This window comes from Babylonia areolata, chromosome 20, assembly GCF_041734735.1.
Source record: "Babylonia areolata isolate BAREFJ2019XMU chromosome 20, ASM4173473v1, whole genome shotgun sequence".
Taxonomy (NCBI): domain Eukaryota; kingdom Metazoa; phylum Mollusca; class Gastropoda; order Neogastropoda; family Buccinidae; genus Babylonia; species Babylonia areolata.
This window is the reverse complement of record NC_134895.1, coordinates 32,535,196-32,554,622: the sequence shown is the minus strand read 5'-3', so window position 1 is coordinate 32,554,622 and position 19,427 is coordinate 32,535,196. Positions and strand designations below refer to the sequence as shown.

Sequence of the window (19,427 nt, the reverse complement as noted above, 5' to 3'; positions counted from 1 at the left end):
TGCTCCAGTCTTTGGGATTACAACAGATTGAAAGATTGACAGTACAGGACTACTACTAAACACACACCATGTTCATACAGGTTTTTAAGAATTTGTAAAAACAATAACATGCCTTCTTTAAAGTTTTTTAAAGTCTTTAAAAATGATCCAGGCTTCCCCCATTGGGATGCCGGGGGATCTTTTGTGGAAATAGTATACCCACCTTCTTGAAATTCTGTGCTTGAAATTTCCCCTTTTCTGTCACTCTCAATGACTCTGCCTTTTTACTATTTTTTTTCATCTCCCTTCACTATTGTGTACTGTCTTTCTGCCTTCACAGCCCATTCCACTACCATTTTTCAAGAAAGCCTTTTGTACTTTTCCTTTCCCCGAAGACAGAGTATGGCTGCCCATGTGGCGGGATAAAAATCGGTCATACACGCAAAAATCCACCCCGTTGGATGTGCTCGCAGGAAATAGCCTGTGTATGCAGAAGAAGAAGATCCAGGCTTCTAAAAGTTTTAAACTTTGGCCTTTGCAATGGTGGTGGCCGGTCAAGATGATGAAGGCTGGTTCTCAATCATAAAGGCTAAAGTACAGCTGCCAAATATTCCACCCAACTTTGAAATTTAAATAAAATAATGAATTATAAGAAATTTAAATCTCTGTGACCAAAATGCCAGAAATCAAAAAGTTCCTTTTAATTCTTTTGGACTTCTATGGTTTAATTGTGCTTTTTTTCCTTTTTTTTTAACGTAAATCTGTGCTTATGAACCTTGTAGTGAAGCCAATCACCTCTTTGTTCAAGGGCTGCAAAGCACAAGACTTGTTTTTCTCTGATGACTTAAACAAATCATGTTGCTTGAAACCCATCTGACTGCAAAGAGGCCATTTCTGTCTGGGCTGAAAGACTAACAAACTTAAATTGTATGCATGTGACATCAGACACTTCATGTTTGAATGAGAAAAAACTGCAGGCAGTAGTAGCAGGATTTGTAAATTGTATGTCTTTTTTTTGTTTGCATACCAGACCACATTATTTCCAAACGCTACAGTTGTACCAGACACACAACACCAGCAGCAACAACAAAAAGACTCCAAATGACAGTCCTGTCAGTTTTATTGTGAAGATCTGCACAGTCCTCAGAAGTGGTGTCATTCCGATGACCACAAGGCATGGCAGTCGCTTGGCAACCACAGAAAAACATCTCTATCCCACACTCTTTCTTAACTGCTGCTGCCACTGGCTCCACCAGTAGCGCCAGCGTTCTCCTGAAGGGACTCGGCCATGAGCAGCTTGCCAATGCTCTGGGAGCAGAACTCTGACATGGAAGTGCAGTACTGGTCGATCTGACTGGCCACCAGCAGACAGTCGAGGCGGGGCGGGGGCTGCAGGGGCTTGAACAGCTTGTTGATGTCCTCTTCAGGCAGGGGCGGCTCTCCGCGCGCCTGACGCTGCTGGTTCTCTTGTTGCTGTCAACAACAAACAGTACATTTTCATAAATTTATGTATGATAGTCATGTCCCACAATGACCTACAGAACTGCAGAGGAGGCAACTGCTGTCCCAACTATCTGGTTAGAATTTGATTATAGTGGAGCATGCATTGCCCAGCTTATCCCCACTCTCTCGACCAAGTGGGCCTCAGGACAGAAGGCATTGGGATGGTGCCCAAAGTCTAACTAGCCCCCAAGGCTGCAGCACTAAGATCAATGGACAGAAGTGTGTTTAAGTGCTTCCTTCTGGTCCAGAAATATTCCCTACAATTTCCTTCAACAAGAGCAAATGTTATTATAAATTCTGGTGGATCATTCTGATGCAATGTTATATTAATCACTGACAGGAATAATGGGGTTTTGGGGGGCAGGTTTGTTGTTTTGTTTGTTTTTTGTACAGTGCACAATTCTTTATTTAATTTTACAAACCTAGGTGGATGTGTTTGCTTTTTTTAAGACGGCACAATTAATCACTGACAGAAAAAATGGGGTGGAGGGGGGGGGGGGGGGGGGTGGCTGTGGTCCTTTTTTTTCAGTAAAAACGGCACACACTTTTGTTAAGTTTTACAAATCTCAGTGGGTTTTTTCTGTTGTTGTTGTTGTTGTTTGTTTTTTTCAAGATGGCACAATTTTTTTTTTTTTTTTTAATACAGATTTTCTAATATTTTTAAACTAGTGTGAAACCTGCACATGTAAATTAGCTGTAACTGTACCAAGCAGCCAGACAATGTGAATTGTGACCCATACCCTCTTCTGGAGGTGTTGCTGCTTGGCCTGTGTCTGGCGGAAGTTCTGACGCTGGAAGTTCAGGTACTTGTTGGTATCCATGGCAACGTCATCCACACACTCCATCAACTGACGCAGGTTCTTCTCCAGAACAGCACTAAAAACAATGTATATATAAATATATAAACACAGTGATTAACACACACACACTATAATACTGAATATACAACACACACACTTTTCTTGTGAGGCTCTCAGTATGAAATTCCTGAGCTAAGGACTGGCAATACAAAAGGTTAATGAACTGACAATCTCACTGCATGCCTTTGTGTCTGAAATTGCATGGAGCTGAAAGACTTTAAGCATATGCTTCCATCAACAATGTTCAACAACCCCTTGACTGCTACCAGTGGTGTGTATGCTCATCAGTAAAGGGCTGTTGCCTCACTGAGATAATACAGAGCTTACACAGGTCAGGAGATAGTTAATTACTGATGATTTGGACATCTTCTTCTTGATAATACATCATTTTTAGTTTTATTCAGAAAAATCAATTATATCACTTAAAAAGAACACAAAAAGTAGAAACTGCCTTTCAAATTCACTGATCTGATTCCAACAAGGTTCAGCAGTCAAGAGATTTTTTGAGGATGGAAACTTCGAGAATTTTATATCAGGAACAAACATTAATGGAGTGGTAGCCATGTGTAATGCCTCCAGCAGGGAAGTGAGAGAATCTGAGTGCACAGGTTCGAATCTCACACTCACCAGTATTTTCTCCCTCTCCACTAGACCTTGAGTGGAGGTCTGGACGCTAGTCATTTGCATAAGACAATATAGTGAGGTCCTATCTGTGGCATGTTTATAGCATGTTAAAGAAAAATACACTTGCAGGCAGGAAAAAAAAGAGAAAAGGATGGTGCTGCACTGTGGCGATGCACTCTTCCATGGGAGAGCAGCCCAAATTTCACAACGAAATCTGTTGTGACAAACTGTGATACAATTATTACATGTAAAAATGATCAAAAGTCGCCCAGCCAGTGTTTACCTGGTGCCCAAGTCCAGGAAGTTGAATTTGTGGTCGCGCTTGGTGGTCTCTGCGAGCTCACACAGAAGCACATTGACCAGATGGGAGTTCTTCAGCACCACGGGGATCTCCTCAAACATGTTCTCAAAGCTGATGCGATGCTCGCCGATGGCGTCCGGGGTGAAGTCCCCTTCCTTGTAGAACTTCATCATGGCAGGGGTCAAACGATAGGCCTTCAGTGACAAAAAGCCCTGGGTGGTCTTCAGTGGGTCTGCAACAGTTTCAGTTAAGTTTCTCAAGAAGGCATCGCTATGTTTGGACAAATCCATACATGCCAAACAACAACGTTTATGTCACCATGGATTCTTTTTCAGTCACCAAGTGAATTCACAGCCCTTCCAAACATAATCTTTGTTAACTAACCTTTCAATATGTATTAAACACAACAGATAATAAGGCACCACTTCAGAATTTCTCACAAATAAACGACAAAGAAGGGGAACTGACCATAAATGAGCACAACAGACTCTTCTATAGAGTGCTGGTAGGCAAACTGGGACTCCAGTAGAGGGCGGTTGATGAAGGAGCCAAAGTAAGTGGACTGATACCAGCCCACGTGCAAATGGTCGATGTTCACATGGCGCAGGTTGCGCATCATCTCCATCTGGTAATGCACTGCACACAATCAACAAGCAAACAAGTTAAATTTTCTTGTCTGAATGTTGCTGTTGTTTTTTTTTCTTTTACCTGATATTGATATGTACATAATAATCATAGAAAAATGTACCAGTTATTTTTTATTTGTCACTTCTTTTAATTTTCTGCACACAGCTGACAAGCTATTCATTAATTTTTCTATTTCGCTTGTGTCTTAAAATGTTATATTTTCATATCTGAATGTTTTTCTTTAACCTGACTGATATACACACACAGATACATATAAACACACACAGTAACACACACACACACACACACACACACACACACACACACACACACACACTCACATAATGACCAAAGAAACAAATTGAATTTGAATGCTTTTTTTTAAATAAATGGTCCTGTTTTGTCAAAATGTGACAGCTTGACGTAAACTCATTCTTAAACCACATCATTCATTAATAAAATAGTTACAGTACATGAATCACATTCACAAAAATGTAATTAGGCAAAGAGAGGATCAGAATGCAAACGGATGACCATGTGTCCTGTGACTGGTCTATGCATGTCACCCCAAAATTTAATCATGACAGCTTTTATTGAGTGGCATTATTTGAACCATTAAGGAAACTTGCAAATGCTTGGGGAAAAAAAACCTGCAGCACACCCAAACATTTAATCAAAAGTGCTCTTACTCAGCAACATTTGAACCATTATGCCGAGGAAACTCAACTGCTTGACAAAAAAACAACACCAAAATGATTACTAAACCATTTAAAGTACTATTTTCAAATGTTCTCTGCTATACCATTTTCCTAAGATCACTTTCTACTGGTCAATAATAATAATAAAAGTATTTTCATAGTGCTATATCTTGTGCAGAAACAAATCAAAGCTCTTTAACACCCAATTCTAACATGCATGCATAACTCGGTTGGTTCTTTAAAATCGAACAATGTTGCTCATAGCCCAGCTGGCCCCAAAGTGGCCATTTCAGGGGATGAAGGTCGTACATGAAATGCTCAAAACCTGACCTTCATCAAAGTCATCCTCCTCGGAGTGGCGGGGAAAGGGGAAGCAGTTGGTGATCTCCAGGCGGTTGTCCACCACCAGCCCCAGCAGCATGCCCTGCACCAGGTCCGTGCCACCTGCCCCCTCCTCCTGACTGTGCTTGATGATCTTCAGCGCAACCTGCACATATACATATACATCATCGTCATGGACCCATAATAATGAATATCATTACTTGATAGTCTTCAACGCCACCTGCAAGTATATTCCATGTATAAGTGGAGCAGTGGCTAAGTGGTAATGCATCCCACTACAAACAACAGACCATGGGATCGAATCCCATACTGACTGGGCTTTTTACACACACCCATCCCCTACTCCCATGCTAGATCTTGAGTGTTGGTCTGCATGCTAGTCTTTGGGATCAGATGATAAACCAAGATCCCATGTGCAGCATGCACTTGGCCCAGAGAAAAGAACCTGAGGCAGCAAAGGGTTGTCCCTGGCAATACCATTGAGAAAAATGCACTTCTACGCTTGCAGACCAAAAAGAAGTGTGGTGCTTCGCTGTGGAGTCACATTCCCCACTGTAGTGAGCAGCTCAAATTTCTGAAACCCTGGATCTTGTGTATGCGCATTGAACATTAATTTACTCAAAATCGCAAGCAATGCCAAAGGCAATCAACTTAGACAAAAGGCCGGTGCTGGGCATCAATCCTTGATCAATGTGCGGCAAACAGCTCGACATAGGTCCAGAATAATTAAAGGTCAATTCTTGGTCAATGAAAGTCTATGCGGACCTTTCTTCATTCTTGAGGGGTTTTTTGCTGCTGTCCTGCATGAACTTTTCACTAATGGCTGATAACCACGTACAGAAAAGTCCAACCAGGAATCAAACTCTTGATCCACAGACTGGTCATGTGACCCTCAACACCTCCTCCTGACTCTTATACTTGCCAATCTCCCACCAAAATTACCAAAGAACTATCCCTATTTTTATTTTTATTTACCAACGAATTCCCACCAAAATCATCGTATGTAACAATTACCGATGTTGTCAATGACATTTTCATCGGGATCTAAGCAAAGCACCAAGCTTCATATCAGCTGAGGATCAACCCCCACCTACTTCGTAGACAAAAGCAGCAAACATGTGCTGTCCTCCGTTTCTTCAAATGATAACCTCCATTGCTACTAACTCTTTACACTGAGGTGCCATCATATGCATAATAAAATTTTTTAAAACATCCATGAAGCAAACAGTCAAAAAAATGAAGCCTGCTGTTTCACATGCTCTGTCTCAATCACCTTTGTTGCTCACATTTTTGGAGTCAACAGACGGGTGGTTAGAGTGTTGGACTTTCAATCTGTAGGTCAACATATGTGCAGACCTACTAGTGCCTGAACCCCCTTTGTGTGTGTGTACCATACGCAAGCAGAAGATCAAATATGCACATTTAAGATCCTGTAATCCATGTCAGCATTCGGTGGGTTATGGACACAAGAACATACCCAGCATGCACACCCCCGAAAGTGGAGTATGGCTACCTACATGGCAGGGTAAAAATGGTCATACAAGTTAAAGCCCACTCGTGTACATACAAGTGAATGCTGGAGTTGCAGCACATGAACGCAGAAGAGTCAATCAACTTTGAGAGCACAGATCATGTGATGCGCCAGTCATGTAAGCACAAAACTCTCCAGCAGTCTAACAGTATAACTTGTGTAGGCTATATAAGTATATTAATATTTACAATGTGGTAAACGCAAAAACACTCAACAGCTTCAAAAATATGACAGACCATGTCTTCAAAGACCACATGTTCTGCTGAGACCTTCGCCATCTGCTCCGAACTACCCAAGTCGTGCCCGCTGCCACCCACCACTCGGTTACAGACTCGGCTGAAACTTAGACTCATTTAGAGAATTTAGATACAGTCAAAAGATCGTTTAGAATTAGCTCCACAGTTCAGTAACTTTGCTCTGATCAAAAGATCAGCAAAAGGCATTGCGGCCTAAGTTTAAGCTGAAATACTATACTATACTAGAGTCTGCACTAGTTGGGTCACAGTTAAGTATGTGTAATTAAATACTATACTATACTATACTATACTATACTATGCAATACTATACTATACTAGCATCAGTAATCACTGATTCATTATACAAAGAAATTATGAATCAATGACAGTATTGACACCTCTTCCATTTTGTCCATTACCAACATCAGTACATAATATTAATAGATTCTATATTCACAGCACTTTAATAATATACTGGTACAAACTGGCAAAGTCAGTGGACTTCAGTTTTAGTAAACTTGTTATCCAAGGAAGAAGTGGCAGTAGCCGTAGCCCTGTAGGAATAGAATGAAAATGAAGAAAATGGAAAGAGGAAATAACTGTACTGATCTGTGAACATGACTGGCGCGTACATAAATCTTGTTTGACAATTGATTCTTTTTCAAGTAATAAGATATGACACATTAAAATTACAGATAGTCATTAATTATGTCAAGTTTCTACACCAGCCAGTACTGATCTGTATGGTGCGAGACCATGATAAAGGTGGAAATGTTGCTATAATTATAACAATTTTAGGTATAGTATCTCATATGTCGCAGTTATACATAGGTCCCCTATCTTACTGAGAAACAGAACGAAAATCAAATATATATCTCATGCTTACCAGACCATCAATCTGGACAAACTGCACATGTGAATCGTGCCTCCGCGACGCCATTTTGATTGAAACAAGAATGACAGGCCGGCAGAGACGTCTTTTTACCGAAAATATGAATCTTAAAGGTGGAATTTTCCCTAAAAACTTATAAGAGTGATCAAGTGATTTTGTGAACTGGGATCCTAATAGTATTCTGCGTCCCACATTAATCGTGTATGGGCATTTTTTGTATCTAACCTGGTCTTTCTTTCTCTGAAGCTCAGGTTTTTTGTAAACTTGTGAATACATGCATTGTAGCCATAGATATCCGTCCGCGATGAAATGTATGCTGATGATACTTGACTTAAACATTCTGATTACAAATTATGAACATCTCATTCAAACTCTCCAAGATTGAGTCACAGAAGTGAAAAAGTGGATGACAAAAACAAACTGAAACTAAACGATGATAAGACTGAAGCCCCCAGACTTCTTCCTCCGTCAGTAGACTGATGCCACTGACTTCCCTTTGGACTCAGTCTGTTCGGATCGGCCGGAGACTATTCTATCTCATTCTCTGATCATGTCCGTGACTCGATAAAGATATTTCCATGCAGTATCAAATCAGCAAAACCTGTCAAGCAGCCTGTTTTGACCTCAGACGAATCAGCTCCATACGCCCGCCACTACCTCACACTTGACACAACCAAAACACCACGGCACTAGTTATTTCATGGATATACCTGAATACTCTCTATAGATTAGACTATTGCAACTCTCTTCTCATCGGTTGTCCGCAAACGCTCCTCAGACCACTACAACAGGTAGAAAACTCCACCGCCGAACTGATTTATAAAGCAAAAAGATCCGCACACTGGTCACCCCTTTTAAAAGAGTTGCACTGGTTACTACCCGCAGAGCCGCAAAGAATCAAATACAAAGCCGCCTGTCTCTGTTGCCATGTCATATCTGGAACTGCATCCCCGGGCCGATACCTCTCTGACATCTTTCAGACCTATGTACCCTCCCGTCCTCTTCGCTCTCAGTGCTGCCGATGATAGAACCTTCCGCGTCCCAAAATACAAAAGAGAACAGCAGGGGGTGGTCGAGCTTTTTCATCATCTGCTGTTCAAATATGGAACTCTTTGCCTCACTACGTCCGTCGCAGCCCCTCACTGGCTTCCTTTAAATCTAACCTCAAGACTTTCCTCTTCCAGCAGCATTTCCTCTAGACCCTCTCTCATACATGAAAGTAGTTCAGTTGTTGATTGTGTAGGTATATTTCATTAACGCTGTATTGTGTGTGCGTCGAATGTATGGATGGATGGATTGATGGATGGATGTATGTGGAGGAGGAGGAATTTTGTTTAATGTCCCGTCACACATATCGGTGATTGAAGACATTTTATTAAAGTATTTATGAATACATTTGAGTATTATCGATTAGAAGGGGTGGGAGATGTGAATGAATGGAGGGTTGGGTGAAACTGGGCAAATGAGGGTGAAATGAGGGTGAAATTTGAAAAAAAATAATAATCTAAATACAATTACAGGAAATTACTTAAAGGACTTCGTAAAAGAGAAGTCGTTAAACTGACAAGCGAAGCAACTGATAATGAATGCAAAAAGTCAAAAACATCAACGTTCTCAGTCACTTTTGAAGGCACACTTTCGTGTACATAAGGCTTCATCAAGCTACAGTCAAAAATTATATGTTTAATTGTCAGGTTACTAAAGCATATGCACTTGGCATTAGAACAATACTTGGTCCATAATGAATTTGATAATAGTCTGAGAGCTAAACTCAAAACTGGTCTGCGAATCGGACCAAAGTCTGAGAGAGTCAACTGACGAGGTTTTAGACTTGAATTCAAGCACATATAAAAAATCTCTTTCTAGTATATTGCTTATTTCCTTGTATGACAATGGGCAATATACTTTTATACTAATGTATGTATGTATGTATGTTTGTATTGTACCTAGTTTGTATGCGCATATATATGTTTATTGTGCATGATTGTGAGTTGAAGACTGATTGTGTTTCGTATACGTGCGTGTGTGGATTGTAAAGCGCTTTGTGCAATGAGGAAAGTGCTGATAAATGTCCAGTTATTACAATTATCACTATCATATTATCTGTTCAGTCGTTCAAGTTACATGCATTGTACTGTTCACATTTAACTTCATAAGTAGTATTGTAGCCAATATCAATCATAATCAATTATAAATATGCACAATGGTACAATCACTGTGCTAAAATAAAAGAAGACTTTCTGATACGTGTTCTCTATTCAAGAAATCAGTCACCTCAGTCGTAACTCAGGACTCGTGTCATTGTCGTAGAAAGTCATAACCTGAATAAATCTTATGCACAATTTTTGTATTCCTTTTAATCTGGTTGTTCGACCGTCAACACTGTGACCTAGCTCACGTGAAACGATTTTGTACCCGGAGAGTTGTTCTTTTTCAGTCTGATTGATTGATATGAAAACTTATATAGCGCCTATCCTCGGTCCTGAGACCAACCTCTAAGCGCTTTGCGAACACGGGATCATTGTGACAGGGTAGAGACGACTGACGGCTGCTGTTGGGCGCTCATCATTCGTTTCCTGTGTCATTCAATCAGATTTCAGGCACGCACAAATACACACTCAGACAAACATGTAACATTTAACAATTTACATGTATGACCGTTTTGTTTATTTGACCCCGCCATACTCCGTTTTCGGGGGTGTACATGCCGGCTGTGTATGTTCTTGTTTCCATAACCCGCCAAACGTTGACATGGATTACATGATCTTTAACGTGCGTATTTGATCTTCTGCGTGCGTATACACACGATGGGGGTTCAGGCACTGGCAGGTCTGCATATATGTTGACCAGGGAGATCGGAAAAATCTCCACCCTTTACCCTCCAGGCGCCACCGAGATTCGAACCAGGGACTGTTTTCACACAGGACAGACTATCAACCAGCCTTTGGGGGTGTAGACTGACTGAGGTTAGGCGTATGGCTGACAACTATATCCTGTAAAACACTCCATTTTTGTCACAGAACCCAGAACCAGAGATCAAATCTTTGGCGGACAGTAACTAATGAAGTAGGTCAGGACACCGAAGTGTGACGGACGGCAGCTGACATTCAGACCAAAAACAAAACGAAAAAAGGGGGTGGGGGAGACTGGAAGAGAACAGCTATAACTAGAGGAACCTATAGCTAAAACAGCAGTAGATAGGCAGAAAGCAGTGGGGATTCCTGCTGACGGCCTTTTATGCCACTTGAATAAAGAATAGAGAGAGAATGGGCATCAGCCAGGCCAGATGTTCTTCTCTGTTACTTATAACCATGTAACCCAGTACTACCAATTACATGTGGGGAGTAAACCCGACAAGAAAATCGATTTTGCGAGGGTTGGGCTTTGCCACAGTTGATTTGCCCAAGACAGGCTCCATCATAAAGAGATACAGAGATAAAATAAAAAGACAAAAATAAAAAAGTAAAAAACGATGGACTGACAAAATTGCAGAAAGGACAGGGAAACCATTGAATTTTACAGACTCGGGCTTTGACAGACCTGGAGGAATCTGATGAACTATTCTTCTGTGATCGACTCTTCACAGAGTTGAGGGAGAAAAAGAAGAAGATGGACAGACAGACAGACAGGCAGACAGAGCTGTAACAGCCAGTCCCTGTAAGCTTCAAAAGTGTACGTACCAGGTAGGGGGAGCCGTGGCCGAATCGGTCAGTCGTTGGACTTCGTATCCAGTGTTCACCAGTGATCAGGATTCAAGGCCCCGCTTCAACTTAGTTGTTGCGTCATAGGCAAAGATACTTTACTTTGAGTTTTCTTCACACCACTCAGGTGTGAATGCCCGCGGTGCCTGACTTGCTGGAGATGGTTATAACGTTAGAAGGAGAGGATTGGGCCCTGCCATCCTATGCTGACCCCCGCTATACACAATTCATGAAAATCCACTGCTGAAAAAGGCATGCGGATATTTGACTTGAAGCGTCAGGAAGAAAAGGCGGATGACACTGGGGGACCATCGCAGGTCATTCATTGCGGTCAGTCTACAGATCTCAGTGTATCTAAGAAGAACTCAGTCTGTGGTCAAGGTTAAATGACTTGTCCACACATCAGTTTTGGAGTATTGTAGCTGTACACAATCGATCTGTCTGTCTGCCTCAGTGTCTGCCTCTGTGTGTGTGTGTGTGTGTGTGTGTGTGTGTGTGTGTGTGTGTGTGTGTGTGAGTGTGTGTGTATGTGTGTGTGTGTGTGTGTGTGTGTGTGTGTGTGTGTGTGTGTGTGTGTTGATATTAATTGGATTCTAGAGTATCGTGGAGTGAAGAAGATTTCAGGTCGACCTGAACAACAAAAAAAAAACCGTTTGCATTCTCTCTCTCTCTCTCTCTCTCTCTCTCTCTCTCTCTCTCTCTCTCTGCGTTGACGCACACATCGCCACTCGTTTATAGTATACCTGGGGGCGCATGCGTTGATACACTTTCGCAGACAAACACACGTACACACACGCGTGAGCGTGCACGTGCGCACTGTCTCTCTCTCTCTCACACACACACACACACACACACACACACACACACACACACACACAGAGTACGACACAGCCCAGCGCAGCACAGCACAGCTAAACACAAAGAGCGCATGACTTTGAACCGACCCCTGTGTGTGTCCAGTCACTCAGTATCGATCCAACTCATTGTCGCCACCATCATGTATCAGGGAAATCCCACTCGTCGTAATGTAGGCCACGTGGGTGGCTGCCGCAGACTTATCATGGCAAAGTGAGAAACAAAAGAAATAACAACAGCAATAAAACTCTGTGTGTGTGTGTGTGTGTGTGTGTGTGTGTGTGTGTGTGTGTGTGTGTGTGTGTGTGTGTGTGTGTGTGTGGTTAGGGATTGGGCGCTCTGTGACTTTTAGGTGAAGAGTGGCTGATGATTGATGTTATTTTTTAATATCCCATGCGTACACAGATTTCTTCTGTTTGAAGCCAATAAAGAGTATAGAGTCATATACTAAACAAGAGTGCAGCAGCATCTTTCAGAGAATTCCCATTTGTCATAATGATTAAGTAAGTGGTATCAAACTGGAAATCAATACTGACAAAAATTGATAACTGAGCGTAGAATGAATCACCCTATATTGTGGCTACTTTTGACGGCTTCAAAACATTTCACGTTGTATCGTTGACATCGTTGATGAGACGTTACTGATTAAGAAATAGTCTGTGTGTTGTATGATTGTGTTATCTCATATGACATGTCAGACACGGCAAAAAATATTCACGTCCAAGGAAACATGACTATTTGTGACTTGGCCAGCGCTTCGGGGGAAAAATGCACATGCCTTCGTATTCATCGGCACTGACATCGATACATGTTCATGTTCATTTTACACATGTGAGCGTGCGTGCACACCTACACACGTACAGTGGTTCGTTCTTCAATTTGTTTAAATAATCTTTAATTATTCGACAATACACATGATTACAATGCAATGAATGACAAAAGAGCATCAACAAGCTTAAAGCTTATACTGTGCTCACAATGTTGCACTTCAATTTTATCATGACGGCTGATGAACCATATTATGACTTGTATCAAATAACATTCATAAACAGTAAGTAATGAAATAATGAAATAAAACAAATAAACAAATAGTACATAATACAGTAAAATAATGCTAATATCAATATTAACATGAGATTAAATTTATTATCACAAGAGTAATCGGCCTGATAGAAGAGAAACACGAAGGGGGGGAAAAAAAGAAGAAAATTTAGAAGAATGGTGGGTAAGGTGGTGGGGGAGGGGGAACAGAGGGAAGAGGAGGAATTCTGACAGATCATTGGCCAGTCCATTCAACTTTGAATATTTGGTCAGTCAAATAAATCCAACATATATTTTACGAATAGAATCATGTTGTTCTTCAATTTGTACCGGTATCTTTCTTAATCCTTAAAGAGAGAGAGAGTGTGAGTACCTACTCAGTATCCTAAACCGGCGCAGACTTGTGGGATCTGGTTTGATACATAAATTCGATTGTTATCAATTAATAAAGCAGACTAAGAATATTACTCTGCAGGATTTTTATATAGACAAAGGTACTGCGTCGGCACGCGCGCGCGCGTGTGTGTGTGTTTGTGTGTGTGTGTGTGGTCTGATGTGACATGTATTGTACTATATCGTATCGTATCGTATCGTATTGTATTGTATTGTATTGTATTGTATTGCTTTTTGTTTGATTTCTCCGTGTCACCTAACTGAAATTCGGGGAGAGGGGAGAGTGTGCTGCAACAGTGCAACGAAACTTTTTTCTGCTTTTTTTTTTTTTTTTTTTTTTTTTTTTCTGTCTGCGAGTGTATTTGTTTTACTATCAAAATGAGTTTTTCTTCATTATTGTGCCAGGGACAACTCTTTCTGACGGCTGTGATATCTGACGTCGAACTAACTACATAAATTGCGGCCAAAACGTAACTAGGAGTAAAACTGGTAAGATATTTTCAAAACCACACACGTAAACCATTTCAGGGAGGTGTCAAAGTGTGCAGACTGTTCCACATAGGCTGCGCTACATTATCTGCCTAACTTGAAAATGCAGATACCTGACTTGAGGTATAAACCCAAATGCGCTCCAGCCTTGCTGGAGACTCAGTGAGGCTACCCTATGTTTGTTTGAAACATTAACATGAAATAAATGAAGGAAATAAGCAAGTAAGTGAGTAGCCTACTCAAAATATAACTTGTAAAGTGAAAAATACACATAAGGCCGCAAATAACTGAAATAAAACAAAACTGGCGGAACGTATTGTTGGGTTTACTCCCCACATGCGGGCATGTAGCCTAGCTGGTACTGGGTTACATGATTACCAATAGCAGAGAATCTCTGAGCGGACTTCCACACAAGGATGCAAACGCTCACACACACACACACACACACACACACACACACACACACATATATATATATATATATATATATATATATATATATATATATATATATATATACGTGTGTCAGTGTGTGCGTGTTATACGTATATACATATATATATATATATATATATATATATATATATATATATATATATATATATATATATATATATATATAACACATATATATATGTATAGCACGCACACACAGATACACAGATATATATATATATATGTGTGTGTGTGTGTGTGTGTGTGTGTGTGTGTGTGTGTGTGTGTGTGATAGTCAGTCGTGTCCGACTATGACCATCAGAAAAGCAGAGGAGGCAGCTGGTGTCTGGGGTAGAATTTGAGTAGAGTGGAGAGTCTTTTGCCAAAGTTACACCCCCACTCTCTCGGGCAAGAGTGTTTTAGGACAGTTGGCGTTGGGATGGTTCCCCCACCCCCAAGGCTGCAGCACTAAGAGTCAGTGCAGTCTTGCCTCCCAGTTTGAGAGTCATAGTCTTTCACAAAAGACTAAGCTGTAAATAACTTCCCAATGTAAGTAAGATGGTTCCCCCACCCCCAAGGCTGCAGCACTAAGAGTCAGTGCAGTCTTGCCTCCCAGTTTGAGAGTCATAGTCTTTCACAAAAGACTAAGCTGTAAATAACTTCCCAATGTAAGTAAGAAACCACTGATCCAACAGCTATCACTTTGCTGTTGGCCCGGTTCTGCGGTATAAGATGAACGTTGGCATGACAAGCGCAAATATATAAATACACACTAATCGCTGCTGGTCAGGCATCTGCTAGGCAGATGTGGTGTAGCGTATATGGATTTGTCCGAACGCAGTGACGTCTCCTTGAGCTACTGATACTGATACTAATCTGCAGTCTCACAGACGTCAAGACCCAGCCTTCAGCCACACTACACAGGCAAACCAGTCGGCAGTTCAGTTCCCCCCGATGAGTTGGCCAAGTGATCATGCGGAACGAAAAGTACAGCAGTGGACGTCCACTCACCCTCAAGGTCAGTCGACAGATCTCGATCTATTTTAAGAACATGAGGTCAGTCTCTGGTCAGTTACTGGGCTGTGCCCGCAGTCGGAAGTCACTTATGATGTAACTGTTTTCAGTTTCAGTTTCAAGGAGGTGTCAGAGCGTGCGAACAGATCCGGTAACAAATGTTACACCTCATATTCTTAAAAATGAAAATGAAAAAAGAAGAAAAATTTATATATATATATATATATATATATATTTGTTTAAAAAAGCAGATACCTGACCTACGCATACACCCAACGCAACGAGAGTCCACCTTTAATCTACATAAATCATCAACATGAAACGAAATATATAAACAAATAAGGAAACACGTTAAAACATAAAACAATGAAAGATCTGTATGTGTGACAGTCGCGTTCGGCTTTTTTTTTTTTTTTTTTTTTTTTTTTTTTTTTTTTTAATAAATAGTGGAGTGTATTGCCCAAGTTACATCCCCACTCTTTTGGCCAAGATGGCTTCATATTATTCATTCGGTTTGGTGGAAAGACACCAAAGGCCAGCTGTATATATATAGCTGGGCCATACGTAGAAGACGCTTGAAATGACTGAAAATTAATTGAAATGAACAATAAAAATGGACCATCTTCAGTGCACGTGCGCCCACCCACACATGACTGCATACTCATACAAAGCGTGCAAATTCTCTCTCACACACACACACACACACACACACACACATGTATGTATGTATGTATAAAAAAAAAAATCCCTCCTCACCCCTCTATCCCCCCTCCCTCCCCACCACACACACACACACACATGTATGTTGTTGTTGTTTTTCTACACACACACACACACACACACACACACACACTCGGCTGTTTCACAGACGAACAGGCCCATCCCTCAACCGGCATACGTGCATTCCCTGGCCCCGCCCTTCACAGAAGAAAAGCAAACGACCAGAGTAGAGATCAAGGGTGGCCGTGCGTTATCTCTCTGCGCGACGTCATAAGACGTGAGTCGATTCATCGAGGTGACCCACGTGACAGGGAAATACCTCTGTGTGTGTGTGTGTGTGTGTGTGTGTGTGTGTGTCTGTGTCTGTGTGTCTGTGTGTGTCTGTGTCTGTCCGAGTCTGTGTACATTAATCAGTTCAACATTATGTTTGCTTTATAACATGGGTGGAATCAGAATCGGAAATAAACACATACGAAAAGCGGGCAAAACAAAGCAAAAAAAACAACGAAAATAAAAAGGATAGGTGCACAGTCCATTATCATCCCCTGTTTAAACTTAGAACATTGCATCGGGTACATTATCAATGATACAACCTGCTGATAAAGATAAACGGAGGTGTTTTCGATCATTTGGTTTCTGTGTATATTTCATTTCCATAAGACTCTTATGCATTTATTTATTTGTTTGATTTATTTCATTTCGTTTCATGTCTTAATGTTTTATACTCTACCACTGGGTAGGGTTAGGGTTAGGGTTAGGGTTGGGGTTGGGGTTAGGGTTAGGGGTTAGGGTTAGGGTTAGGTTAGGGTTAGGGTTAGGGTTAGGGTTTAGGGTTTAGGGTTAAGGGTTAAGCGTTAGGGTTAGGGTTAGGGGTTAGGGTTAGGGTTAGGGATTAGGGTTAGGGTTAGGGTTGGGTTAGGGTTAGGGTTATGGTTAGGGGTAGGGGTAGGGGTAGGGTTAGGGTTAGGGTTAGGGGTTAGGGGTTAGGGGTAGGGTAGGGGTAGGGGTAGGGGTAGGGTTAGGGTAGACTCTCAAAACCTGACCAGCGCATTAGGCTCATGCGTAAGTCCGGCATTTGTTCCGCTTTAGTTTGTTTTTTTGTTTTGTTTTTTTTCTTCTCTTTTTTCCCCCTGATTTGTTGCATCATTTTTCAAGTTGATGTGTTGCAGCGCATATGGATCATTTCGCACGCTGCGGCGACATCTTCATTGAAACATAACACTGTTGGCATGTGTGGACTGGTCAGAGTAACCAGAATGGAAATTCATTGAAACAAACTCTGTCTATGACTTGCCGTGTATATACATAGACTCACGGGTGCGGCACTAAGGTGGGGAGATTCCACCACAGACATGGCGAAGCGACAAAAACACGTGCACACGAGCACGCGCACGCACTGACGCGCAGGTACGGACACAATGCGTATACACACACACTACACACACATGCTTGTAAGCGCGCGTGCACGCGCACACACACACGAACGCACACACACACACACACACACACACACACGAACGCACACACACACACACACACACACACACACACACACACACACACACGTTCTCCTCTCTGTCTCTCACGTACACGTGTCGAAATTTTTTACTTTTAAGATGCGATAAAGTGTTCATCTGCATGAGGATTATCCCAGTGATTCATGTATGTGTGTGTTTTGTGTATGTGTGTGTGTGTGTGTTAGAGAGGTCGGGGAAGGAGCCGAGGATGGGCAGGAGGGGCACGTGCGAGTTTTCGTGCGTGTTTATGTACATAATTGTGTGTGTGTGTGTGTGTGTGTGTGTGTGTGTATTAGAGAGGTCGGGGAAGGAGCCGAGGATGGGGAGGAGGGGCACGTGCGAGTTTTCGTGCGTGTTTATGTACATAATTGTGTGTGTGTGTGTGTGTGTGTGTGTGTGTGTGTGTGTGTGTGTGTGCGCGCGTGCGCAGTGTGTGTGTGTATGCGTGCATGCGTGTGCGTGCGCATGCGCGTGCGCTCTCGCACCTCTGTGGTTAGAGACAGACAGAGAAAGACAGACACTGCATGGGGGTGGGACGCTCATTCAAACTGCAGCATAAAATTAAAAGACCACGAGATGGTCACAAGATGACTTCAACCGGTCATATGACATAATGAACGCTTTGAGGGGAAACAAATAAACGGTTTCACGAGACCAAAAATCATAACAGGTACGCTTTCACGAGAGAAAATACCAGGAAGGAATTATAGGTATACAATGTCTCGGTTACCGTGTGACAGGGTCGTTCAGTCAAGGATTACATGCCGAATTCGGTGCTTTTGCAAGCGCGTGATCAACAACGCCGAAACGGCTATGCCATGTGAGTTTTCCCTCCTGCCCATGCCATAATTATCAGTAAAACATCAACCCACCCCTTAACCAAATTCAACATAACGGAGAGCCTTTAGTTCTACAGCTGTACAAACCTGGAATTCACTGTCTTTTGCAGTCACAGTCTTTCACTCAAATCCAATAAAAACAAATCTAAAGACATTCCTTTTCAGTTAGTCTCTGCATAATTAAGGCACTTCATTCGATATTACTGCTCCTCACAACCTTCCCGCTGCTCATCATATCCGTGCATCTGATTCTATCTCTGCCTTTCGCTCCGTCTTCATTAAAAACTCTTTTTAAAACATTTCAATGAACACTCTCGGTTTCCTTTTTGTCCAACATCATCCTTGTTATTGTCAACTCACTTTGGATGCATGACGAATGAAAGGGAGAGTGGGGGAGGAGGGGGGGGGGGTTGCGAAAGAGTGGTCATGAATGATTCATCAGTGTAATTTGTAACTTTTTCTTTCATGTAATGCACCCTGAACTCTTAGAGATAAAGGGCGCTATATAAATGTACATTATTATTATTATTATTACATCTATATCAAGTTATATGGATCTACATCAATTGCTTCCATTCGCGCACGCGTGCATGTGTGTGTGTGGGGGGGGGGGGGGGGGGGGGGGTGTTGTGCTTTGGCCGGGTTTGATCGAACACAGTGATACACTTTTCAAATGAAAACATCAAAACATCTACAGGAAAAACCAACGTTGTTCTCGTGTGCTCTGAAGACAGTGAGTCAACTTTGGAACTTCTCGAGAAACTCCTTTTTCCTGATAAAGCACTCTGGGCCGGAAGGGTAAGGCCTACCTCGACGGATCCTGTTTTCAG

The 19,427-nt window shown here is 41.8% G+C and overlaps 1 protein-coding gene across 1 annotated transcript; it reads right to left on the bottom strand.

Annotated features, from left to right (window-relative positions):
• Positions 1-1,081: 1,081 nt before the first annotated feature.
• Positions 1,082-7,716, bottom strand: LOC143295422 (eukaryotic translation initiation factor 3 subunit H-B-like). The gene is made up of 6 exons (XM_076607112.1): positions 7,588-7,716; positions 4,923-5,079; positions 3,736-3,903; positions 3,250-3,499; positions 2,223-2,358; positions 1,082-1,452 (listed from the first exon to the last, which is right to left on the bottom strand). The coding sequence occupies exons 1-6, from the start codon at positions 7,639-7,641 to the stop codon at positions 1,207-1,209; spliced, it is 1,011 nt and encodes a 336-aa protein (XP_076463227.1). The 5' UTR covers positions 7,642-7,716; the 3' UTR covers positions 1,082-1,206.
• Positions 7,717-19,427: the final 11,711 nt, after the last annotated feature.

Coding starts and splice junctions, on each gene's coding strand:
- LOC143295422 (XM_076607112.1), bottom strand. CDS start 7,641: ATGGCGTCGCGGAGGCACGATTCACATGTGCAGTTTGTCCAGATTGAT. Junction 5,080..7,587: donor TTGTCCAGATTGATGGTCTG/GTAAGCATGAGA, acceptor GTATATGTGCAG/GTTGCGCTGAAGATCATCAA. Junction 3,500..3,735: donor GTCTGTTGTGCTCATTTATG/GTCAGTTCCCCT, acceptor AAACTGTTGCAG/ACCCACTGAAGACCACCCAG.